General features: G+C 41.9%; 2 protein-coding genes across 2 annotated transcripts in view; both read right to left on the reverse strand.

Moving 5' to 3' along the window:
• Positions 1-2,340: 2,340 nt before the first annotated feature.
• LOC307134431 (E3 ubiquitin-protein ligase TRIM39-like) lies at positions 2,341-10,950 on the reverse strand. The gene is made up of 7 exons (XM_079830172.1): positions 10,692-10,950; positions 7,011-7,582; positions 6,741-6,836; positions 5,320-5,550; positions 5,090-5,228; positions 3,955-3,990; positions 2,341-3,318 (listed from the first exon to the last, which is right to left on the reverse strand). The coding sequence occupies exons 2-7, from the start codon at positions 7,578-7,580 to the stop codon at positions 2,771-2,773; spliced, it is 1,620 nt and encodes a 539-aa protein (XP_079686298.1). The 5' UTR covers positions 7,581-7,582; positions 10,692-10,950; the 3' UTR covers positions 2,341-2,770.
• The window catches only part of LOC307134426 (E3 ubiquitin-protein ligase TRIM39-like), a 116,563-nt gene continuing 93,043 nt past the window's right edge, over positions 2,503-26,022 (reverse strand). The window contains exon 8 of the mRNA XM_079830167.1: positions 2,503-2,975. Coding sequence (XP_079686293.1) covers positions 2,937-2,975 — 39 coding nt within the window. The 3' untranslated portion in view covers positions 2,503-2,936. The remainder of the gene's footprint in view (positions 2,976-26,022) is intronic.

The following is a 26,022-nucleotide window of genomic DNA, read 5'->3' on the forward strand; positions in this document are numbered from 1 at the left end:
TGATCTACTCCCGGAGCATGGCCGAACACCGCCACCACGTTGCAGAGGTCCTCCGACGCCTGAGGAGCTTCCAGCTATTCCTGAAAGCCGAGAAATGCTCTTTCCACCAGCCCTCGGTGCAGTTTCTGGGATATAACATCGACCGCAGTGGCACAATCCACAATCAAAGAGCTCCAAAGATTCCTCGGCTTTGCTAATTTCTATCGTCAATTCATCCAGGGTTACAGTTCCATCACCAGTCCACTCACCAGCCTCCTCCGTAATCAGCACAAGTCTCTGTCTTGGACTCCATCTGCCACCGAAGCCTTCAAGACTGCCTTCACCACCGCTCCCCTCCTCGTCCACCCCGACCAAGAGCTGCCCTTCGTCGTGGAGGTGGATGCATCTACAACTGGAGTGGGAGCGGTCCTGTCGCAGCAGCAGGGGAACCCCAGTCGTCTCCACCCATGTGCCTTCTCGCGCAAGCTCAACCCGGTGGAAGTTAACTACGACATCGGCAATCGGGAACTCTTTGCCATCAAGCTGGTCTTGGAAGAGTGGAGGCACTGGTAAGAGGGCGCTCTATCAAAAACCTGAAGATACCGAGCCCATTCTGCCCAACCAGTTGTATGTCAACCCCATCGTCTGATCAGAAGTGACCCAGCCCTCTGCCAATGCCTCCACCAACGCTCTGCCGGGTTGCCCACCAGGCTTGCAGTTCGGCACCCGTCCACGACGCACTCCTCCCACACATCACTGGGCACTGGCCACCCCGGGGTCAATGAAACCCTCTCGTTGCTAAAACAGCACTTCTGGTGGCCACGCATGATATCCAATGTCAGAAGGTACGAGCAGGGATGCAAGGAATGCGCCATGTCCAAGAGCCCTCGTCATCTACCTGCGGGTAAACTCCATCCTCTGCCCATTCCTAACCACCCCTGGTCACACCTAGGAGTGGATTTCATCACGACCTCCCATGTCTCAGACAACTGTACCTGCATCCTCGTGGTGATAGACAGATTCTCCAAGTCCTGCCGCCTACTTCCCTTACGAGGTTTACCCACCGCCATGGAGACTGCTGAATTGAAGTTTAATCATATCTTCCGTTATTATGGCATCCCTGAAGACATCATGTCGGACAGGGGGCCCCAGTTCCTATCAAGGGTATGGAAGGCCTTTTTTACCCTCCAAGGTGTGACCGTCAGCATCTCACCGGGATACCATCCTCAGTCGAACGGGCAGACGGAACGTAAGATCCAGGAGATTGGCTGCTTCCACCGTACCTTCTGTCACGGCCACCAGGACTCCTGGAACCAGTTCCTTGGATGGGCCGAGTACGCACAGAATTCCCTACGGCAACCTTCCACCGGACTCACTCCATTCCAGTGCGTACTCGGCTATCAACCTCCTCTGTTCCCGTGGTCGGGAAATCCATCGGACGTACCCGCGGTCGACTACTGGTTACGGGAGAGTGAGAGGGTCTGAAACTCTGCACATCACCAACTTCAACGGGCCCTCCGCAGACGCAGGATGACAGCCGACCTTCGCCGCTCCAGAACTCCAACATTCCAGGTTGAGCAGAAGGTCTGGCTGTCGACCCGGGACATCAGACTGCGTCTGCCGTGCAAGAAGTTGAGTCCCAGATTCATTGGCCCCTTCACCATCATCCAGCAGATCAACCCCGTCACCTTCAAGCTCCAACTTCCTCCACAGTACCGTATTCACCCCACTTTCCATGTGTCTCTCCTTAAGCCTCACCAGCCTTCTGTTTGTGACCCCACAGAGCCTGGCACTACCCCAGAGCTTGTAATGTCACAAGCACGCCAGGCTCCACCCTCTCCCAGTCACAGCGCACTACATCACCAGAGTACTGATCACATGCACCTGCACCTCATCATCACCGTAATCACTGTCTGCACTTAAGCACCACGCTCACAGTCATTCACTGTCCGGTCTCGTTCGCAACAAGCTTACGCTACTGCTTACCTCAAGGACTCCTCTACGATACTTACTTGTTCCCATTGTGTCTTCAAGTCTCCAGTGTGTCTCCTGTCTCCATAGCTCCTTCTGCCTAAATGCCATCACCATCTGCAAGCAAGAGTATAGTATTACCCAGTTATCATCTATCATCATCTGAACTCTCTCACCTGACACTCACCTGATCCGCTCACTTCCTGGTTTCATCAATAAACATGATGAAGGTAAACAGATGATGGAGGTAAACAGACCTCCATCATCTGTTCTCCGTGTCCCTATGCTTGTAACATTAACTCATTTCTAATTTGTTCTATTCTTATGACAAACATGCCTAGTTTTAACATGGGGTTAACATTTGATATGGTACCTTGTTTTTTTTTTATTGTATTATTATTATCATTATTATACCTTGAAGTACCATAGAGTTGTGTATATGAATATGGTAATCATACAGTTCTATGATATACTGTATATCTGATGTACCGCAGTAATATCACAGAACATTTTGTAATTGAAATGGTAGAAACAGCCTTGATACGATTTATTAGTGTTATCATAGTTTGGTTTATTTTGATTAAACCATTAATCACAGGCAATTTCACTTTGTCAGGTGGATATGGTAAAAAAAATAGCATGAATAATTATGAAAAGCTAAAAAAAAGTATTAGTTAAACAAGCGTTATATTTTTACATAAAAAGTTTAGTTATAAATGATAGAGTTTAACAATGAAAAAAATAAAACGTTTTAGTTTTTTTTTTATATATATAAATCATTATTTTCCTTGTGTATTTCCTATTAGTGCAGTAAATTGATTCATTTATTGTAATTGACAGGTGTGATGATCAGAGGAGTTGAGTTTTTACCTACATCATTAAAGCATGGGCTAAAAAATGGATAGAGTTTCCCAGTGAAAGACTGAGCAGTGAAAGAGTAGATATGAGAGCTGGACTCCACATCATAAAAGGAGACCAGACCCTCCTCATAATCCACAAACACACCGACCCGCTGCGGCTTCACTCTCAGAGAAAGAGAGACAGAGAGATCATCACAGGCCAAATATTCATTCCCATTCACCAGAACCACAGTCCAGTATCCATCCTCAGGACTGAGTGTGATCTCTGCCTTCCTGTTACTGGATTCTCTGACCACTCCTAAATCCCATCCAGTCTTTCCCTTCACCAGCACCTCAAAGTAAAATCTCCCTGAGGAGAATCCCTTTTTTCCCATGACATATATACATGTATCAAATCTCTGTGGTTTGTGTGGGAGTTTCTGTCTAATGTCTCCATGTCTCACTTGTTTTCCATCATCAGACAGGATGAGTTCAGGATGAGCTGTATCAGGATCCAGAGTCACATCCACTGAGAAAACAGAGAATATGCATCACAACACAGATATTTTGTGATGTTTGTAATATGTAATCAGTGTTTAATCAAACTGTAGGTCAGTGATGAAGCTGTGAGTGTATGAATGTAATCTAGTGTAGTACACAGACACACACACACACACACACACACACACACACACACACACACACATGTTTGTTTTTGTGAAATGTGAGGACATTCCATAGGCGTTATGGTTTTTATACCGTACAAACCGTATTTTCTATCCCCTTACACTGCCCCTGCCCCTAAACCTAGCCCTCACAGGAGACTGTGCAGTTCACTTTCTGTGGAAAAAAACTTGTTTTGTGTGATTTATAAGCATTTTGAAAAGTGAGGACATGGGGAACGTCCTCATATTTCACCCTCTTTTTGTAATACCTATGTCATACCCATGTCATTATACACATTTGTGTCCTGATATTTCACAAAAACATGCCCACACACACACACACACACACACACACACACACACACACACACACACACACACACACACACACACACACACACACACACACACACACACACACACACACACACACACACACACACACACACACACACACACACACACACACACACACACACACACACACACACAGACTGTACCTGCATACTGCTGCATCCTCTTCAGATCTGTAGAAACTGATGACAATAAAACATCATCAGATCTTTGACATGTTTATGTGTGGAATTATAGACAAAGTTTAAGATCATATTTAAAGAATTGTTTACAACAGCGGTTTTCAGTCTTTTAGATGCCACACGGACCCCTGAATATGATCATCCCTGTGTGAGAGACCCCATCTTAAAATTTACAAGCATCTGTCTTTTATGAACACTCAATTTATACACAAAAAAAATTATATTATAAATATAAAATTAGTTTAAATTACATGATTATATATTTTGTTTTACTCATTGTATTAAATGTATAATTTATTTCTTGCTTATTTTATTTATTTTAATCAAATTGAATTAATTTAATAGATTAATAACTAACTAATATATCTTTTTTAAATCACATTTTTATTTATTTAGATCAAATGTATTACTTTATTAATTTATTTGAATCTAATTATTATTCTTTATTTTTCTAGTCTTCTCCACAGAGCCCCTGTCACTCTCTTGCGGCCCCAGTTTGAAAACCCCTGGTGCACAACATCATGTTTTATCTGATCAGTGTGTGTCTCCTTCACCCCTGTGTGTTTGAGCTCTAAATACTCCTACTTTTAAGAACATCTTTGTGAATGTTTTGTGAAACATTTCAGAATAATCTCAGTTTTGGATTGGAATAGTGCTGGGTTTATTCAGCAAAGACAACACTATAAAAGTAAACTTTAATCAAATTAAAATGAAAGCCCAGCACTGCAAAGCTCTTTGAACTACAGGTCTGAAATTCTCCTCTAAAGAAGAACAAATGTGCATTTTAAATCCATGATGTCTATTGATTTGATTTTCTTCTGCTAAACTGATTTTATCTGACACATAATCACAACATTTAGATGAGACGGCTGAAAAGACCAACAGAAAATGGCAGAAAATTAGTGTGTTTGGAGATGTACTAAAGCCTCAAGTTTCTGGTTACAGTGATGAAGCTTCTAAAACAAGATTTACAATTTACTGCATGTTTCTGAAATTAGAGCTGAAAATGAGCCACAAACACACAACATTCATTCTTCATTACTGATATTAAAAGATGATGAATATCTGTATCTGTACGATGTATTTGATATTGTCGTACCAGTTAGTGTGAGTTTCTCCTGTAGAGTGTCCTGCAGTTGAATCAGAGCTCTCCTCAGAGTCTCCAGACTCTCATCAGTCTTCATACTGATCTCAGGCCAGTTCCTGGTGTTTCTAGAGCTGCACAGGGATGAGTAAATCTACAGCAGGAGAGAGGAGAAATCCTTCAGCATGGGGAGTGTTATGGTGTCATATACTGCATTATCATTGATCAGAGAGATGTTGACTGACCTGTAGGAGGTGGAGGTGATCTTCAGTGTGTGAGAGCTGCTCCAGCTCAGTGTTTCTCATCTTTAGCTCAGTGATCTGCTCCAGCTCTTCAATGAGCTCTTCCTCCTGTTTCTCTGCTGCTTTCTGCTGCTCCTCCATCATCTCCAGCAGTTCAGTCTGACATCTCTCAATGGAGCGGATGAGATCAGTGAAGAGCTCAACACGGGCTGCTTTCTCCTCCTCTGTGTTTCTCTGCTCAACCAGGACAATCAACTTAATATTCATTACTATTTCTCATACTTCAGTGTTTTTAGAGAGGTTTCAAAATCCCTTAACCAAAATATTTAACTTCATCCTGCACTGTTTGCACTGAATGATTCCTCAAATCACGTCTTGTTGAGGAGAGGTGTGTTATAATTTTACTAAGTGATCAGGTGATCGCAGACATGTTGATATTCAGATCAACAGCGCGACTGCGAGTCTGATTTTGAACAAGAAGTTAATATTAAATAACTTACATTTTAGACAAATGATTGTCCGTTACTTTGTGTATTTGTCCGGACCACCAAAAAGAGATTCAAACAAAGCAGCAACACACTGGCTGCGTCTGAAATCACACACTCTCTTGAGTAGGTTATTTTGAATATGTGATTACTTCACGGCCGCTAAAAAAGTAGTATGTATAATATAGTATGAATGTGTGTAGTATGAATGTAATCTATTCTAGACGTACTACATCCGCCATGTTGTCATTATCATGTGACATACCAGCATCAGTTACATCACTTCACTGTCATTCATAAATCCTCTCCCGTGGCCTCATGGGATAGTAAAGTGTCCATCGTATGCACACTTCAGAATCTCGCCAGAAGCAGTAGGTCATCCGGGGACTTTTTGTCTACACTTTTATGAGTACTGTGAATTTGGACTTCTCTTGTCATTAATGTTATTCACCTACTATATAGTAGGGAAGTATGCGATTTCAGATGCAGCCAATGTAGTGGTGATTCGTTCCGGAATGAATCTTCTGTTTTTAATCATTTGAGTGAAATCAATGACTCTCTCATAAAGACACAAGTCACTTGTCGCCACCTACTGGTCTATCGATGTAACCTGCACAACGAGTCTCAAATCCCCAGCACTAAAACACAGACTGAGACAACAGCCAGACCTGCAACTGTCCATATTGTAAAGAAACATTCAAGCACAGACCTGATCTCAAGATTAATACCACACTCAGAGAGCTCGTAGATCACTATAAAAAGAAAAGTCCTGAGAAAAAACCTGAAGTTCTGAAAAAACCTGAAGTTCGTGACAGACTGTCTGTAACAAACACAGACAAGCGGAGTAATACAAACAGTGAAAAGTCCCAGTGCTGTTGGACTGTATATCAGGACTCTTGGAGGACCTATTTAACTTAAATTAAATTATTTTAAACTCACTTTTCTGACTTCTGCTGAGTGTTTGACGTCTTGAATCTTCTTGATTCTGTCCTGGATCATCTGCTGTCTGTCTTTCTGTATCTTCATCAGTTCAGTCTATAGACAGAGAACACACACACATTTATCATAACAGAGATTTACTGTCTTCTGAAGGAAACACACAATTATTTTCATATTAAGCTTTTATTACATAAGATTAAATAAAATGTTTTTCATCTTGATTTGAGCCCTTAAAAACCCAATAAAAGTAGCTTTAATAGTAACTTTTACCTTCTTCTCTTCACACTCCTCTTCTACAGGAACAGTGTTGTGGTTCTTGTGATCTCCGTCAGTGCAGGACAGACACACGATTGTCTGATCATCTCTACAGAACAGCTCCAGAGGTCTCTCATGTTTCTGACAGATATAGTCCTCCAGATTACTCACTGGATTGATCAGTTTGTGTTTCTTTAAACCTGCCACTCTCAAATGAGGCTCCAGGTGAGTTTCACAGTAAGAGCTCTGACACACCAGACACGACTTCAGGGCTTTCTGCTTTCTTTCCACACAGTAGTCACACACAACTTCAGGTTTTTTCAGAACTTCAGGTTTTTTCTCAGGACTTTTCTTTTTATAGTGATCTACGAGCTCTCTGAGTGTGGTATTAATCTTGAGATCAGGTCTGTGCTTGAATGTTTCTTTACAATATGGACAGTTGCAGGTCTGGCTGTTGTCCCAGCACTTATTCAGACAGGTCTTGCAGAAGTTGTGTCCACATGGAGTGCTGACTGGATCAGTGAACACGTCCAGACATATAGAGCACTGAAGCTCCTCAGTCAGTGGACGGCTGGAGGAAGACATCGCTGGAGAGAGAAATGATGAAGATAAATAACTTGCAATACTAGTCTGAAGCACACTGAATTCAAGTTTCTCATGATCTTAAAGATATTTAGTTTGAAGGGCTTCTTTGTAAAGTATTGAAATTATGATGAAGATGATGATGATTTTTTTTATATGGATGAGTTGGAGCAGACTGAGAAGGAAAAGAATCAACAAGTTTAAAAAGAATCCCATGATTCACCTCATGAATTTGGTTGAATGTAAAGAGCAGCTTTGAAGAAATCAAAAATTATTCTCAAATATTGTGTGACAAAGTCTAGTTTGCATGAAACGTGTAATTTTAATCGTGTTTAATGTAAATGTGATTTTCAGCTGCAGTTTAGCCAAAACGTTGCAAAACGTTTTTTAAATGGAAACGGTGCTGCGTTGAACCATTGAACACCCTGTTCTGATGTCGCAAGAGTTGCAACCTTGGCAGCTGAGAAGGCCATTCTTTGTGTTCTTTAATACTGCAAAATACGCTCGATGCAATCACTGCCCTTGCCGTCCAGAATAAAAGAGAACATCCCCATTCCATCTAATGAACTTTTTTATCTCCTGGTAATCAATTCTAATTTACATCATTTTATTTCTAGTTCTTACTTTATTAATACCTTGTATTTTCTTTTTCATTTTTATGTAAAGCACTTAATAACCATTGTGTATGCAATTTGGTATGAAGCAGTGGCGGCTGGTCAATAGAGGGCGCTGGGGAGCCTCCCCCATCAAAATTCCAGAAATATACATGTATACAAAAATGATATAAAAGTGAAATAAAAATAAAATAATTTACTCATACGATGTGCTGGCTGTTAGTAAGAGCCTCAGCATTCAATAAAAACTGTCTTTGATGGGTTAACTATTTTATGTTCTTCAATATGTTTCATGCGGTTTCATGTGTGAGGGACGCCGGACAAATGGATGTCTATCTGAGTCTAAAAATATACGGGCAGCATGTGACCTGAAGCTGGTCTCTAATTGGTTCTTAAAGATCCTCCTCCGGACACAGGTCGTTGCGTCCCTGGCAAATCAGAATTGGATGCATGTTATTTTATCCAATCTGATTGGTTCTTGTCACCTGTCATTCAACTTTCCGTTCTTGGCCACTAAAGCGGGCAACACAGTCACTCCGACTCCGCCAAAACCTTGCTAGAATGATCAGTTTCGTAGAGATAACTGCAGTTTAACCAAATTCTTTCACAAGGCGTTCGTTGGAAGATCCCGAACCGGACCAACGTGATTTACAAATCCAGCAGCAGGCCATTGACAGAGGATGAAGCTGCACTCGGAGCTTCACACACTTGTTATGAGAAACGGAGGTGGCTGACTGGATGTGTTGTTAGCAATGCCCTTTATTGCTTTCCCTGTCTTTTATTTCAAAGTGTCGGTACTGAAGTTTTGTGGACAACAACGGGGGTAAGAGACCTCAAATATCTTACTGAACAATGCAAACGTCATGACACTACTGAGATGATTGACTTTAATCAGAGAGTCATTGAGAAATTTGCTGGCCAGAAAGAAATGTATGTTCAAGTAGTCAACATGCTAGTCTGTTGTGGCTGTTTTCTTATGTTTTTCATTTCCTCATTCAATTATATGTGGGAAATGAATGTGTAAAAAGATAAAAGTGAAGACACTGTTTTCTCTTTTAATGCTTGAATTTAGTCAACATGCATCTTGATACTGCCCCCCCACCCCCACCCCACAAAAAAAAAAAGCCTATACTTAATAATTATAATTATCACCAGCCGCCACTGGTATGAAGCTAAAAATATAAACAACTACATCATCATGTTGATATGCTATGTTTACTATAAAACTCTTACGACAATAGGCTTGTTTGAGATGAGCGAAATCTGCGCAGAACCGATCACCGGTGATCAGCGCGAGATGCATTCTGGTAAGAAAAGTGTCCGAGGGCGGTCCGCCTTGCTCTGATGTCATGCTGACGTATGTCAAAAAACTCTCGCGAGCGAAAGGCGGATGTGTCGGATTTTGCAGTCGAGCGCAGTTGCTCTCCACCGACTGCGCTGAGCAAAAGCATGATGGGAAACGACTTGCTGACGACACAGCTTAATCCTTATTGGTTTAAACAACTGTGATGTATGGTTCTTTTTTTTAAATGTTTGATTTTAAAACTCTGATATCATGTTTTTATGTGTGAATATTCCCAAACTCTCTAACAAAGGCGATCTCTCTGTGGGTTATGTGATTGTTGTCATATTTATAAATATATATATATAAAAACATGTATGTAGGCCTAATTAAAGTAAAAATGATTGATAAACACGTCTTTCGAATGGAAATAAATAACAAAAACTTTGGGTGTCTTGTTCATAATATTTTATTTTCATATAAAAGTAACAGAACAAATTACATCAAGTTTATCAGCAACAAAGCGCACGAGTGTGAATCCCGCGATATCCGCCTTTGATCTCGCAGGTGTCTGATCCACTACGAGAAGAGAGAACTGTCCGGCTTGCCTGCACTTTTTTCACTCCTCCCCTCACTGCAGCCGCCTAGTCTCGGCTGAATTTCAGGCCAGGCGAGGCGCATCTCAAACAAGCCTAATGACGTCTTCTAATATCTTCAATTGTTGTGTATACTGAGCTGCAGCGGACACACTTGTAAACAACTTTACTTGGACCCATTGTGCGAGCTGTCTCTTTAATACCGCGCTGATTGGGCCGACAAACGAGAGAAAACGCATCTCAAACCCGTTGCACACCGTTTCCAGGAAACATGACGTTCAACCAGAAACCGTTGCAAAACGTTGCGCACCGGTTTGAGCTTTGAACATGCCCCAAGTTTGTGTTCAGTCTGTCTGCAGCTCATTTACTTCCTGTTTCTTTAGTCTTTATGTCACGGGACAAAATGACAGAAACACCAAACTTTGCTTCACAACCAATCAAATTACAGACTTTTAAATACAATTCTGAAACCGTTTCAGTGCAGTAAACAACTAAAGTAGTTGAGTATTAGACATAAACCTGGTTGTGTTCAACTTATTCCAGTTTGACATAAACCTACTGAACCAGATCACTTCCATTAGAAACCTGTTCAGTTCAATCTCTCTTATATTTCTATCATTACCTGTGAGGATCAGATGTGTCCACAAGACTCTTTGAACGGCTCTTGTTTGAAGAGGTTGATCGTTTCAGGCGTCCGTATTGTTGTTGAGTTTCACTTTCTCTGAATCTCTCTCTGAACTGCAGTGATGTCAGAGCTCCTCCTGTATTCACACTTTCATTTGTCACACATTATGACTGATGTTTCTTTCAAAATAATCTCATCGTTTGTATTTTAAACCAATGAAGAAATTGCTCCCTATAGAGCTATAAGGCCATCTAGTGGCAAGAGTAATGGAATAGTATAAGTCATATAAGGTAAGCATACGCACACGCGCACGCACACCTCTCAAAAAATTTAACACAGTGATCTGAACACTTTGTAATTGTCCTACACAGATTGTAAGTAGGCCTAATACAAATCATATGCATAATGTTCTCAAAACATTCTCAAATGTGTTCACAATAGTTCACACAGCCAACCAAAATTGTAATATTGGAAAAAACAACTGCAGTTTTTTTTATTGGTTGTACAAAAATCACAATCCTTTGTGCACCATTTTCCCAAACACAACAAACTAAACTCTGTTATTTGTTAAATTCTCAGATGCACTCAATTAGAAACGTGTGTGTTACTAATACACACAACACAGGAAATGCACATTCCCTGTTACTGTAACACAGCTACCTCAATTACAAAAACTACAAAAGGGGAAAAGAAAAACAAACAAAAAAAGAAGAATGGGAAAAGGAAGAGGTGTAAGAATGAGAGGATAGAGGGACAGTGTGTGGCGGGAAGGGCTCCTGGCAAAAGGGGACACTCTACAATGTTGCTGACTACGCCACATGATGACCAGGGAAATATTAGTACTTATGAGTTAATCACAAACGTTTATTTATACAATATTCAGCAGTGATCATAAATAGGGTTGGGTACCGTTCACATTTTAACTGGTATCGGTACCAAACGGTACCTTTTTTCAGTACTTTTGGGATGTTTACATAAATAACTGTAAAGAAGTAATTTATAAAAGTGTTATTGACATTATGCCAGAGCTGGCCTGGTCGCTGTCTGCCATTGTCTGTAATGTTTGATTACTGTAATATTTACTAGTAAATAGTAGGCTACTAGGTACTTAATTTAATTAATAAAAACAACCATATTATTATTTTTTCTTTTTAATTTAATTTCTATGAAAATATTTGCCACAAATTATGTGTTATGTATTTTCTGGTAATCAAATGAAGACATAATTAATAACATTTATTTTAATTTAAACTTTTTTGTAAAACAAAGTGCTGCACAACTGAGCTGTATATGGTTAAAATTAAAATTAATTTATAAAAAAAAACTTGATAATTTATTATTATTACATTAGTGTTAGTATTATTATTACATTGAGACATATCCAAATTCTACTGTACAACAGTCATTTATTTGTCAAGTTAGCCAAACTTTTATTTTGACGGGTTGAATACCTTTGAGTTTCTGTGTGTTTATGACATGACGTTAGTTTTTCTCAAATGTAAAATGCTCATGAAGTGACTCAGTGGCTCTGGAGATGACGTTCGTGCGTTCATGTCCTCATATGAGAGGCAGAGATGGAAACATGCGACCGTCACGTGCGATTCTGAGTGAGAGTGTGTGAGCCCAGCAAGCAATAGCCGTCATTTCACCGTCTAGGCTAACTATAGACCCGATATAGTCCGGCTATGAGTAGCCCACTTTTAGCCAAAATAACCTTGAATTTGGTTACATGTAATTTTTGCCCAAATAACTTGTGAGATGTATGATATTCCATCATGTAAGCAAACTCAACCATGATTACAAGGTGTTTGGTTTCATTTCTTTAACATGTTCTATGCGTAGGCTGTGCGTAGCCACGATTTAGCCCCTATACAGACCGGCTATTTGTAGCCCACTTTTAGTCAAAAGACAAAACTGATTAATTGTAGTTTTTGGCAATGTAGCGCATGATATTGTTGATATCCCATCATGTTCGCAATGTCAATAATATCTGCAAGATGTGTCATTTCATGACATGGTCTATCTGTAGCCACGATTTAGATCTGAATTGGACGGGCTACGTGTAGTCTGCTTTGAGCCCACCCATTTGTAAACATTTGAATTAGTAGTGCTGTCCCGCATAACATTCACTTAAATTGTAAGACAGTCAAATAATATCGTAGATATTACTGGTCTCTCTACCATTTTAAGTTAAATAAAAAATGCAATTACAACTCTCAACCGCTAGATGGCAACTGTATCCTGTACTACTGGCAAACGGCAGATATCGTGAAAAACATTTCTGTCGTGTCAGTTTGATAGGGGTTTTTTACACAAGAGGAGGAGAACAACAGCGGGCAACAGCAAACGTTAATGGACATTCTTTGGCCTTGTAAGTATCGGTTTTTTCCGTTTTGACGTGTTCATTGAGTTTTGTTATCATGTGTAGGAACCGTGAGATTTTAGCTAGTAATTGTAGAATAAGCCATGTGTGGTTAGCTTAACATGCTACATGTACCTGTAGGTACCTTCAAGGGGATAAACATGAAACATGTGCAACCTATTATAATTTGTTATGAAAGCCACAAATATACTTTTACTCTTTGGATCATTATATGAAAATATGTGTTTTTAACTTGGCAAGGCAAATTTGTATAGCACATTTCAACAAGCCAAAAGTGCTTTACATAAAACATAAAATAAACATTGGGTAATGTAAAAAAACAATATAAGAAGACATTTAAAACCACTTTAAAATAGTTAAATAGAAAATAAAAACATGATAAAATAGGAGAGTAAACGTTACAGTGTAAGAAATGTATCATCATTCTTTTCCAGTTAATAAAAGGCAGCGGCAAACAGTAAAGTCTTAAACCTTTATTTTAAATAATTAAGAGTTGCTGCAGAACTGCAGTTTTCTGTGAGTTTGTTCCAGATAAATTGTGCAAAAAAAAAAAAAAAAAAAACTGAATTCTGCTTCTCCATGTTTAGTTTTGACTCTGGGGACAGAAAGCAGACCTGTTCCAGATGACCTGAGAGGATGGTTCATAATGCAGCCGAAGATCAGAAATGTACTTTGACCTTAAACCATTTAATGCTTTAAAAACCAGCAATAGTATTTTACAATAAATTCTTTGACAGACAGGAAGCCAGTGTAAAAACCTCAGAACTAGAGTGATGTGATCCACTTTCTTGGATTTAAAGACACTAGGTTGATTGAAAATTATCCAGCAATCAGTCAACAAAGCACAACAATAAATATACAGAACACTTACATGCACAGCACATTGCACACACACACAGGAATAAAATCAGCTTTCCCAATTGTCTATCTCGTTGTGTTAATGCAACTTGGTGGCTAAAACATGTTTTAAACCCAAAAATGAAAATTCTGTCATTTACTCACCTTCGAGTGGTTTCTTTCGTCTGTTGAACACAAAATATATTTTGAAGAATGTGGGTAATCAAACATATTTATTTTCCTACTATGAAAGTCAATGGCTATCAAATGTCTGGTTACCAACATTCTTCCAAATATATATATATATATATATATATATATATATATATATTTGTGCGTGTTCAACAGAGGAAAGAAACCCATGCAGGTTTTAAACAACTTGGGGTGAGAAAAGGATGGCTCTCTCTTTAAACATGCCACACACATGTATCTAAAGAGAATGACTTTGTCACAATTACTGTAAATAAAGTAAAACATTATGATGTCAACAACGCTTTTCTTGTGCAATATTTTGCAGATGCCGTGATGACCGACTTCCCAGCGGCAACAGAGTTTGGGTTAAGGAATGCAATAAAGCCAACAAAGATGTTTTATAAACCAACAAAGGGTTAACTTTATATTTTGTCATTCTTTATATATTTTTTTTATTATTTTATGTTGTTAATATTCCATATTTCTTATCCTAATTTTATATTTAATTGTATTTTTAACATTTTATTTGGTCATTTTTATGTTTTGATCTTTTTGTATTATCTTAAGTTGTCTATGTTGTTTATGTTATTTTTCTAAATAAAACTTTATATTTAATTTGGATGGATTGTTATTTATGAAAACCTGTTATATTTGAGTGAAAAGAATCCTTTAGCCATGTTGTTGTCTTTTAGATGTATATGTACTAGTAGTAGTCACTAGTCATTCGTTAGCAGTCTAATTGATGACTAATCTATTCTTGGGCTATGATTAGACGTCTATTAGATTTTCACTGACAGCCCAAATTTAGCCTTGTTTTAGCCTAGACCCATATTTGCTGTCTATTAGACGTATATATGTAGTCGTTCAATAGCCGTCTTTTCTTGGGCTATGATTAGACGTCTTTTCTTGGGCTATGATTAGACGTCTATTAGATTTTCACTGACAGCCCAAATTTAGCCTTGTTTTAGCCTAGACGTCTGGGCTGTGTTTTGACGGCTATTAGACGTCTTTTAGACGCAAAATTGCTTGCTGGGAGGTAAACCCATAGACTGTAAACCGCACGTCTACGCATTCATTCGCACAGAGACACGCATGATTCATATTTAAATGGTCTTTTTGCAGTTTAATATTCACAGACACTAGTCTATTTCACAATATGCGTTCTCAGGTACCGAAATTTGGTACAGATTGATTTAATGTGAATCGGTACTCTGTAGTACCGACGTAATTCAGTGGGTGCCCTTAAAAGTAGAGTTCCCAACCCTAATCATAAAACACATAGACACACATAGAAGAGACTGGATCTGAGTAAAGGAGTCTGAGGCTTACCAATGGCAGGTGAGCAAGTTTAGTGAGCACCGAGCTCTTATATCAAAATCTTACCACCTTGTGCACAGGTCTCATCACACCACACACACACAACAAAATCCCACCACTGTACACGAGGGCCTACCAGAGGCCTGCCCTGAAGCCTCGGCTCCTGCAACGAAAGACAAAATGAATCCAAGCGGTTTTCAAAATTATATAAATAATACTGTTTAACCTAGATGAGCAAAAAAGACATAAAACATAGTAACACAAAAGAAAAATAACCACCTCCAATGAGGTTCAAACTCAAAGCACCAAAATTGGAGGTAGATCATTTACTGCCCTTTCACATAAACATACAAATACCAAACAAACCAACCAGATATGCAGAAGCCGATGCAAAAAACAAATTGGAAAACAATTATAACAAAACAGCAAATCAAGACATATACATGCTGAAGAGCAGGTTTAATGCTAGACAAATAAACCAAGCGAATTCGCGCTGGAGAGCAGGTTGTAATCACAGAATGGATACAGCAAATACACGTAGATCAAACAAGCTCGCGCTGGAGAGTAATTTATAGTCACCGGAGAAACTAATGTAGACAAAGCAGCAGCATCAAAGAATGTTGCCCCACAGGCTGTACTGAACACAATGGGTCCCAACTAGTTCTCCGAAAATGAATTAAAACATACAATTACTTAACACATAAATGGATGTGTGTGAATAGCGACCATTACACATACCTTCGTGTGCACAAACAGACGTCAGGCCAATAAGGCACTGGAATACAGCGGGAGAATGTTTGAACAAGACAGCCGCCAACAACCCACAAACAACTGTCCAAAAGGACGCTATAAACGACATAATTTAGCAAGTGACCTCAAGCCACACATCTCAATATTACTTAGAAGCCTAACGACACATACCTGAAGCGGAAGGCAGGCGAAACCGAAAAGGGCGGTCCACGGGCAGTGACGCACAAATGGTGTTCTGACACACGCAGTGCCTTAAAGTCCCCGTTTATATACCCACTACACAGTATGTGATTGGATAACGCGCATACAAGTTTCCAATAAAAAAAATATTAAAAACTCAAGGCACCGTTTATCCCACTACAAGTGGAAGTAGAAAGAGATGAGGGGAAAGGAATAGATGGTATAGGAAGAGGAGATGGAGCAAGATGAGCTGAGGAAGAGGAGAAGAGATGGAAGAGTGGAATGCAATGGTTTTAATGGAAAGTGTCTCAAACACAGAAGGAACAGACGGTGGATGAGAAAACAGTGAAGTTTATTAAACAGAGCCGGGTAGAGCACAAGAGGGACACGGCACAAGAGGGATGAATCACAGGGCGGATGCAGATGACTGCAACTTAGCTGACGAAGACAGACTTGAGGTGGAGGCTAGGAACAGGGCAGACGAGACGATGAAGACCAAGGACTGACGAAGGGAACAGATGAAGATGAACAGGGAATCTCAGGTGAGCAGGTTGGGTATGTGTTGTCTTGACGAGATCAGATGTGGGACTGAGGAGTGAGCGTGGTGATATAGTGCTGGTGATGAGGAAGGACAGGTGCAGGTGATCAGAACTCTGGTGACTGGGAACGAGGAGGCGTGGCAGGTGCAGGTGGCTGAGTGCAGGGAGAGAGTGACTCTGTGACAGTACCCCTCCTCCACGGCCGGCTCCTGACGGCAGAAAACGACGACAGGGACGGCCTCAACCTCTGGGTGCTGAGTGGTTAGGATGATCTTGGTGGAACTGGGTGAGTAAAGTGGAGTCTAGTACATCCTCACGAGCGACCCAGGAACGTTCCTCAGGGCCGTAGCCATCCCAGTCAATGAGGCATTCGATGCGTGTCCCACGTCGTCGGGAGTCCAGGATGTTGTTGACCACCCGGTAAATGGTGTCCTCCTCAGCGATGTCGGGAGGAGGAGGTACGTCGTCACCGGGTTCTGTGGGGAAAGACACGGGGTCAGTGTAAGGTTTGAGCAGGGAAACGTGAAATGAAGGTGCTATCCTGAAATGTGAAGGGAGTTCCAAACGGCAAGTGACTTCGTTGAGCTGCCTCTGCACTTTAAATGGACCCATGTAGCTTTAAATGGACTCAGCTTCCGGCAGGGCCACACCTCTCGCTCTGGTGAAACCAGTGGTTGACAGCTGGAACCTCGGATGGTTAGCCAGACCAGGGGAACAGAGGTTGTTGGTAGCCAAGAACACATTGAAAAGGGGTTAAACCGGTAGTAGATTGGCGAAGAGAGTTTTGAGTGTACTCAGCTCAGGGGAGGAACCGTTTCCAGCTGTCCTGGTTCTGGTGGCAGTAGGACCGCAGGTACCTCCCGATCTCCTGGATCAGTCAGTCTGGCCGTTGGTCTGAGGGTGGTAACTGGAAGATAAGCTGATGGAGACACAGAGGAGTTTAAAGAAGGTTTGCCAGACACGGGAGATGAATTGTGGACCTCGATCCGAGACGATGTCTTCGGGGAGTCCGAAATGACGGAATACAGACTGGAAGAGGGTTTCTGCGGCTTCAAAGGCGGTTGAGAGTCCTTTCAGGGGGATGAGTTTGCATGACTTGAGAACTGGTCGACTATTGGATGGAGGCAGATCTGTCATAAAGTCGATGCCCAGATGGGACCATGGGTGGTTGGGTATGGGCAGTGGTGTGAGTTTGCCTTCTGGAAGGCGACAGGGAGTATTGGTGATGGCACAGACTGAGCATCCCAACGGGAGATATCCTGGGCCATGGCGGGCCACCAGTAGCGTTTGTTAAGGAGCGAAAGGGTTTACTCGCTACCTGGGTTTCCAGAGCCCGGAGAACAATGAGCTGAGTTCATTAGGGAGCAGCGGAGAGAAGATGGTACATAGATGCATCCCTCAGGACCTCCCGGCAGAGCAGGTTCGAGCAAGGTGGCTTAGCGGATCTGTTCATCGATAGCCCACTGGATGGGGCTGAGGATAATGGCTGGAGGGAGAATGGGTTTAGGCGTGACTGGTTCAGGATCAGGCTGATGAAGACGGGAAAGGGCGTCAGCCCTGCCATTCTTGTTTCCAGGTCGCTAGGAGACATTGAAGTCAAATCTAGTGAAAAATAAACCCCAGCGGGCTTGGCGAGGATTCAGGCATTTGGCGATATAGTGCTGGTGATGAGGAAGGACAGGTGCAGGTGATCAGAACTCCGGTGAAATTTTCATGGGCGGGACAGCGGGGCTGGAGCCTGGACGGGGCCGTGGGCTGGAGCCTGGACGGGGCCGTGGGCTGGAGCCTGGACGTGGGCTGGAGCCTGGACGTGGGCTGGAGCCTGGACGTGGGCTGGAGCGGGTACTGTGGGACAGTGGAGCTCCTCATCCACCGTTCCCACAGTAAACGAGGAGCCACCCAGCAGGATGGCATGATCAATATAATCCACCAAAGTCCATGGGACACTGCTAACAGGCATTAGGAAATTTAAAATGTCACTAAGACCATTTCGAAAAATCCCTTTGAGGGCCACCTCATTAAAGTCCACCTGGTAGCACAGTCCACAAAACTCCTCCACATAGTTCTCTATGGCTTGATTTCCCTGGCGTAGATAAAGCAAAGATACAACTGCTGGGTCCATTTTGTAGGTCAAGTATTCTGTAACAAAGGTATCCACTGGAGGCAAGTTGAAGGACCCATGTGCAGTTCTTTATTCCAAACAAAAACAAGGACTTGGCAAAAACAAACTATCAAGAGCTTTAACTAAAAGAACTCACCGACAGCAGGTTACAACATTCAATACTTGACAAAGACACATGGCAAACATGAGGGCTTAAATACACACAGTCTAATGACAAGACAAGTGACACCTGTGAACAGTGATGAGACAATGAACCAATGACATGACAACACATGAGGGCATGGGAATCACATGACAAGACCAGGAAGTGCATGACAAGACTGTGAACATGACACTAAAACAAAGCAAGAACATGATAAACTAAAACATGAACAAGGAACAATGAACATGAACCAACACCAAAACACCCTGTGACACTAATACTGTGTTTGACCCCCTTTCGCCTTCAGAACTGCCTTAATTCTACGTGGCATTGATTCAACAAGGTGCTGAAAGAATTCTTTTGAAATGTTGGCCCATATTGATAGGATAGCATCTTGCAGTTGATGGAGATTTGTGGGATGCACATCCAGGGCACGAAGCTCCCGTTCCACCACATCCCAAAGATGCTCTATTGGGTTGAGATCTGGTGACTGTGGGGGCCATTTTAGTACAGTGAACTCATTGTCATGTTCAAGAAAACCAATTTGAAATGATTCAAGCTTTGTGACATGGTGCATTATCCTGCTGGAAGTAGCCATCAGAGGATGGGTACATGGTGGTCATTAAGGTGGACATGGTCAGAAACAATGCTCAGGTAGGCCGTGGCATTTAAACGATGCCCAACTGGCACTTAGGGGCCTAAAGTGTGCCAAGAAAACATCCCCCACACCATTACACCACCACCAGCCTGCACAGTGGTAACAAGGCATGATGGATCCATGTTCTCATTCTGTTTACGCCAAATTCTGACTCTACCATCTGAATGTCTCAACAGAAATCGAGAGCAGAGCATCAGCATCCGGGCAACATCAGACCAGGCAACATTTTTCCAGTCTTCAACTGTCCAATTTTGGTGAGCTTGTGCGAATTGTAGCCTCTTTTTCCTATTTGTAGTAGAGATGAGTGGTACCCGGTGGGGTCTTCTGCTGTTGTAGCCCATCCGCCTCAAGGTTGTGCGTGTTGTGGCTTCACAAATGCTTTGCTGCATACCTCGGTTGTAACGAGTGGTTATTTCAGTCAAAGTTGCTCTTCTATCAGCTTGAATCAGTCGGCCCATTCTCCTCTGACCTCTAGCATCAACAAGGCATTTTCGCCCACAGGACTGCCGCATACTGGATGTTTTTCCCTTTTCACACCATTCTTTGTAAACCCTAGAAATGGTTGTGCGTGAAAATCCCAGTAACTGAGCAGATTGTGAAATACTCAGACCGGCCCTTGTGGCACCAACAACCATGCCACGCTCAAAATTGCTTAAATCACCTTTCTTTCCCATTCTGACATTCAGTTTGGAGTTCAGGAGATTGTCTTGACCAGGACCACACCCCTAAATGCATTGAAGCAACTGCCATGTGATTGGTTGATTAGATAATTGCATTAATGAGAAATTGAACAGGTGTTCCTAATAATATTTTAGGTGAGTGTATAGCCTCGTTCAGACTGTCAGTCCAAATCCAATTGGAATCTGATCTAATGTTAAAGGGTAACTAAACCCCTGCTCAGAGCTTAACTCCACCCACTGGCAATTTTCAAAAAATGCTGGAAAAGTGGGCAGAGCCCGGCGGACACAGAGGGGACAAACCGAGGGCGGGGCTGAGCGGAGGGCGTGCACCTGAGACCCGCAGTGATGGGTTGATTGACAGCTGTCAGACTCGCGAGTCGCAAAGAGGGAGAATGACTGGAGTGACGCCAGCTTTGCAACAGAGCGGTCATTCTCCACCTTCACCTGAAGTGGAGGAGGGTGGATTGTCTGTAACAGACACAAACCCGGAGCCTTATCAATGCGAGCCGCTGCTCAAACTGCGTTAACTCCCGATGCCGACGATGCTAGTGAAGCAGCCGCGCAAGAGAACTGACCTAATCTATCTGCGTCCGCGGCAACCACTTGTGTCAGGGTTTGAAAGCGCGTCGCCTGTATGAAAATTATCTGTACACATGACGCGCGGCAATAATATCGCAAGAAAAGCCTGACGTGTAGTGACAACTGCATTATTTAACCGTATTTTCTTCAATACAATGTTAAAGCAAGTGTCAAGTGAGTTTCATTCATAATGTTTCCACTTCATGTAACATGACAGTTCATACTGGAGTGAAGCCGTTCTCATCGTGTGATTGGGGGAAACATTTCTGAGGGCGTGGTGAGCTCGTGCCAGGGGCGCGGATAGTGAGCCGTTGGAGGTACCATCCTACGTCACGATGTACCACAACGTCCAATAGGAAAATTCAACTGCAGTAGCCACCGTTCAACCTTAAGAGGGCAGCACTTTGGCGGTTTTACACCATATTTTATAGAATTAAAACACTTTATACTCAAATGTCAAAACATTTACTCGAATCAATGAACAGCATTAATAAAGCCCCAGTATTACAGATCATTAACTAAAAAAAGTTGGTTTAGGGTTTAGTTACCCTTTAAACGAGGCTTATGTCGGGTGTGATGTAATTTACAAGGCAGGAAGAAACAGTGTTTGAGAGGACAGCTGAAAGAAAATATCTGACTATATAAAAGGAAGTGAATCAACTGAATTTAAAGAATAATATATATAGGTTCTCAAAGGGCAAGAGTCCAAGACGCTTGAAGAAACCATAAGTCTAAAGCTGGAGTACTGTGAAAAGTTTTAGGCACTTGTGTAAAATGCTGTGAAGTTAGGATGCTTTCAAAAATAATGTCATAAATAGATTTTATTTATCAAGTAACTTATTTTAGACAAGATGTCCTTGTTGTATGGCCAGATCCCAGTGCAGTGAAATCCTTCTTGACATTCTGAGGTGACGCTGCCAGGTGCAAGATTTTGTGGACCATCTCTGGCAGGTCATAGATGGTGATCGTTGTTCCAGGATGCCTCTGGTGCCACTTGTCCATCTCACTGTTTAGGTGTTTCTTTAGTGGCCCATAAACAGTTCTATCCAGTGGTTGCAGTTGGTGTGTGCAGTGTGGGGGGGGAAAGACAATAAACCACACCATTCGCCCGACAGAAGTTGACAGCTTCAATTTATACATGAGAGGAGTGGTTGTCCAACAGGAGCAAGACTTTGTTGTCTTTTGTTGCCCTGGTATACTGAACAAAATTCTGGAGGAAGACAACAAAGTCCTGCTCCTGCATCCAGCCACTACCATTGGCTGCGCAAATTGAGCCCTCTGGTCGACCTCTGATGAAATGATGTAATGTTACCCAGGGCATTTCCTACCAAGGCCATGGTAACAAGGACCCCCCTCTCTGCAGATGTTACACTCCCAACTCTTCTCTCTCCCTTAGTTGCAACAACGCGTCCAGGATTCTGGACTGTTGTTTGGCCTGTTTCGTCCATATTCCAAACGTCCAAATTGACCTTTAGAGGGAGTAAAGTTTAAATGCGTATTTGGCCCGAACCCAGAGTACCCCTCCCCCCGTCTCTGTTAAACCCATCAGAACTAAAAACTGCAATCACTCACTCCATCATGTTTTAAATACTGCAATACACACTCAAAACACAAACAGTGCTTTAAAATGTGACTCCAATACATTCAGCCATTAATGAGTGGTGCAGGCGTCATTATTAATCATAATTAGGACTAAAGATACACAATCAAAAATAATTTACCAGATATAAAACACTCACAAAGAAGTAAACTAGGAGACCTGGGCGGAGCAGGAGACCTGGGCGCTGGGCGGCCATGGCGGGTCAGGAGCCGAGGGAGGCCATGGTGGGACAGGAGTCCTTGCTTCATTCTTATTCTGTGGCGCGCAAGTACACGACTTAGTGCAGAAATTTTTACACTGTGTATATTTTGAAAGATGGTGTCATTATCAATTATGCGCTGCTGTATTTCGCGCAGTCTTATTGCATTATTGGCAATCACCATGTTCACTATATGGGTCTCTTGCTCTGGAGTGAACATTCTTCCTCTGCCCCCAACATCTGGACGTCTAGCAATTCTGTAAAGTAACAATTTCAGTATTTTTGCATGTATGGTACTGTTAAGTTTCTCATTAGAGTATGGCAGTGCTACAAAGTACTTACCGATTCTCATTTCGAAATGTCCTAATGATGCTTGCCACAGTGTAGCGGCTCAAATTAGGCTGAACCAGTTGGCCAGCTTCCCTCAGGGTCATCCCATGGTTGATGACATGGTCCACTATTGTAGTTCTGATGTCATCAGTTATTCTATTTCTTACTCTTCTTACCCTTCCTCTTTCCCCTCCTCGTCATCTTCTTACTCCTCCTTGTCCTCTTCCTCTAACTTCCTTTAACCCTCTCGCTTCTTCAACTCCACGTCCTCTTCCTCCTACTTCTTCACCTCCACGTCCTCTTCCTCCTCCTACTTCTCCACCTCCGTGTCCTCTTCCTCCTCATCCTCTTCCTCCTACTTCTTCACCTCCACGTCCTCTTCCTCCTCCTCTTCCTCCTACTTCACCTCTGCGTCCTCTTCCTCCTCTTTCTTCACCTCCACGTCCTCTTCCTCGGCCTCCTCTGATTCTCACTCTTCTCACTCTTACTGCTCCTTCCATTGTACTCAACACAGACAGCTTACCTGTGGCTTATTTATAGTGCTTAGGCTGATTGCAAAGTGAACTAATTATCTAAAACAGTTTTCACATGTGAAAGTGTGCCAGACAGTTGGCAAAATAGTGTTAATGATAGCCATACATCAGGGCTCGACATAAGCAATGGCCCGATGGCCCGGGGCCAGTAAAAGAGTATGTTGGGCTAGTTGAATGGCCAATCACTGGCCCGCGCGGGCCAGTGATTGGCCATCCGCAAAGGCAAAACAAACGTCATACCGTCACAGAATTGGGAAGGCGTTGGCTCTCAGTACCTCACCGATGTAGCATGTCGAAGGTAAGTTACTCAACTAGCTAGCTAATATATCACCGTAACTTTGCTCATAAATGATAGATCCAAAGTGCGTGTAGCCTACTTGACTTGTGTCATGAGTGAATTTGGGTGTCATTCCAAAGGCAGCGCGCACGCTCCGAAACAGACCGAGACGAGTAAATTATACTTTCGGTTTCATGTGCACGTCAGGGATGGCTGACACAAAACTGTAGTTCCGAAGCTTTGCGCGATCAGAAGCACAGATGTTTCGAGTCGAACGATCCGAAGCGTGATTCAAAACACCTATGTCACGTGACTACGGCTAAATGAAGCCAAAAATATCTTATATAATGTGTATCTTTGTTAATTGTTTATCTTTTGTATATATAAAAACAATTAACAAAGATACACATTATATAGGCAAACACAGTGCTAACATTACTGGTCAGGCAATAAAAAATTCAGTTACAATGACAATTTGGTTATTTTTGCATGTCTCCAGGGGCTCTCTAGCTCTTAATTAATTTACTCCATTTGCTGTAGGCTATTGATTAATCCTAATGTATACAATACATACAGCTTAATGGAAAAGTTTTCCTTATATTTCTTTCAGGGCCAATAAAAATATAGAAGGGGCCAGCAAAACTCTGATCTACTGGCCCCAGGGGCCAGTGGGAATTTTTTTTATGTTGAGCCCTGCATATATGTGTATAATTTTGCTAGGAGTGTGTTGGAAATTTGGTAATTGAATGTAAGCAGTGAGTTGTGTTTAAAGTTCTGCAAAAAGAGTGTTGTGCAGTGAATTGTGCCTACAGTTTTGCAAAGTTTGTGTTACAAAAGTGCATACTGAGTGCAAAGCAGTGTTTGTGCTTTTAGTTTTGCAAACTCAGTGAGTGGTTTTGCTATACATATTAATAGTTTTAGAAATTGTGCTACAAGAATCACGATTAGCGCTTAAGCATTCAGAAAAAACTGTAATGTAAAGTAAGTACTTGACATCCAATATTTTATAGGATGGGGGCTTACATAACCTGACATTTTGAATGTGATAACCAGTAGCTTCCTTAAACACTTTCAAGCTTAATAAACACTAACCAAGTAAAGTCATAATGTTTGTGCTTGGCTCCTCAGAGAAACAACTTGATAATAAATGTAAAGAAATATTTATGGTTGTTAACATAATCACATATTTAAAATAAAGAGATGATGTTTGCATAATTAGTTAGAAAATAAGCTTACCCGCTGTTGATATTTTATATATTAAACTGGCTTTAAGAATATTCATTCCTTTTTGGATGACTGTATAGTGACTAATACAAAGTTACCAGTGTATTGTAGCAATAATCACTGTTTTATGTGAGGGTAGTCTTGGGGAAAAAAAGCGCTTATTGATCAAATGACCTTGCTAGACTTAATGTTTTTTCTTTTTCTTTCACAGACTGCTCCTTCTGGGGCAATATTGCAAGCTCCATCTGCAGTTCGACTGCATTGTTTGTGGTCGGAGACCCTGCCACAGGAAGACCACAGGTGGATTGCCAACAGACTTTTTAAAACGGGGCCCAAGGGGAAACCAGAGCTTCGTGAAAACTTACAGCTCTGGTATTACCCACCACAGCCAGCACTTACCTACAATCAGGCTCCAGCTCCAGACAGATTTTTTTGTCATGCTCTGTTGCTGTGGATGCCATACAAGCTGTGGAGGGTAAAGGTTCTCTGTCCCAATCCTGCCTGTAGACAGCATCAGCTGACAGGTGGCGGTCTGCACAAAAGGGCACTGCAGGTTCTGGACATCGATAGAATGTACAACATGGTCACAGAAACCCTAATCTGTGCCAAGTGTAAAGCCACGCATGTGTCTTGGAGTCAGACTGTCCTGCAACAGCTGGATCTGGGTCATCGATCTGAGTTTCGGGTCATCCTCACGCGGAAGTAAGTACACTTTCATTCCACATCCACTTGATAGCCCTTCATCACATTTATTTTCAAATACCTTAATAAATTGGATTTTGCTTT

The sequence above is a fragment of the Gobio gobio genome, assembly GCF_949357685.1.
Source record: "Gobio gobio genome assembly, chromosome: 11".
Taxonomy (NCBI): domain Eukaryota; kingdom Metazoa; phylum Chordata; class Actinopteri; order Cypriniformes; family Gobionidae; genus Gobio; species Gobio gobio.

Coding starts and splice junctions, on each gene's coding strand:
- LOC307134431 (XM_079830172.1), bottom strand. CDS start 7,580: ATGTCTTCCTCCAGCCGTCCACTGACTGAGGAGCTTCAGTGCTCTATA. Junction 5,551..6,740: donor ACTCAGCAGAAGTCAGAAAA/GTGAGTTTAAAA, acceptor CTGGTTGAGCAG/AGAAACACAGAGGAGGAGAA. Junction 5,229..5,319: donor ATCACCTCCACCTCCTACAG/GTCAGTCAACAT, acceptor CTCCTGCTGTAG/ATTTACTCATCCCTGTGCAG.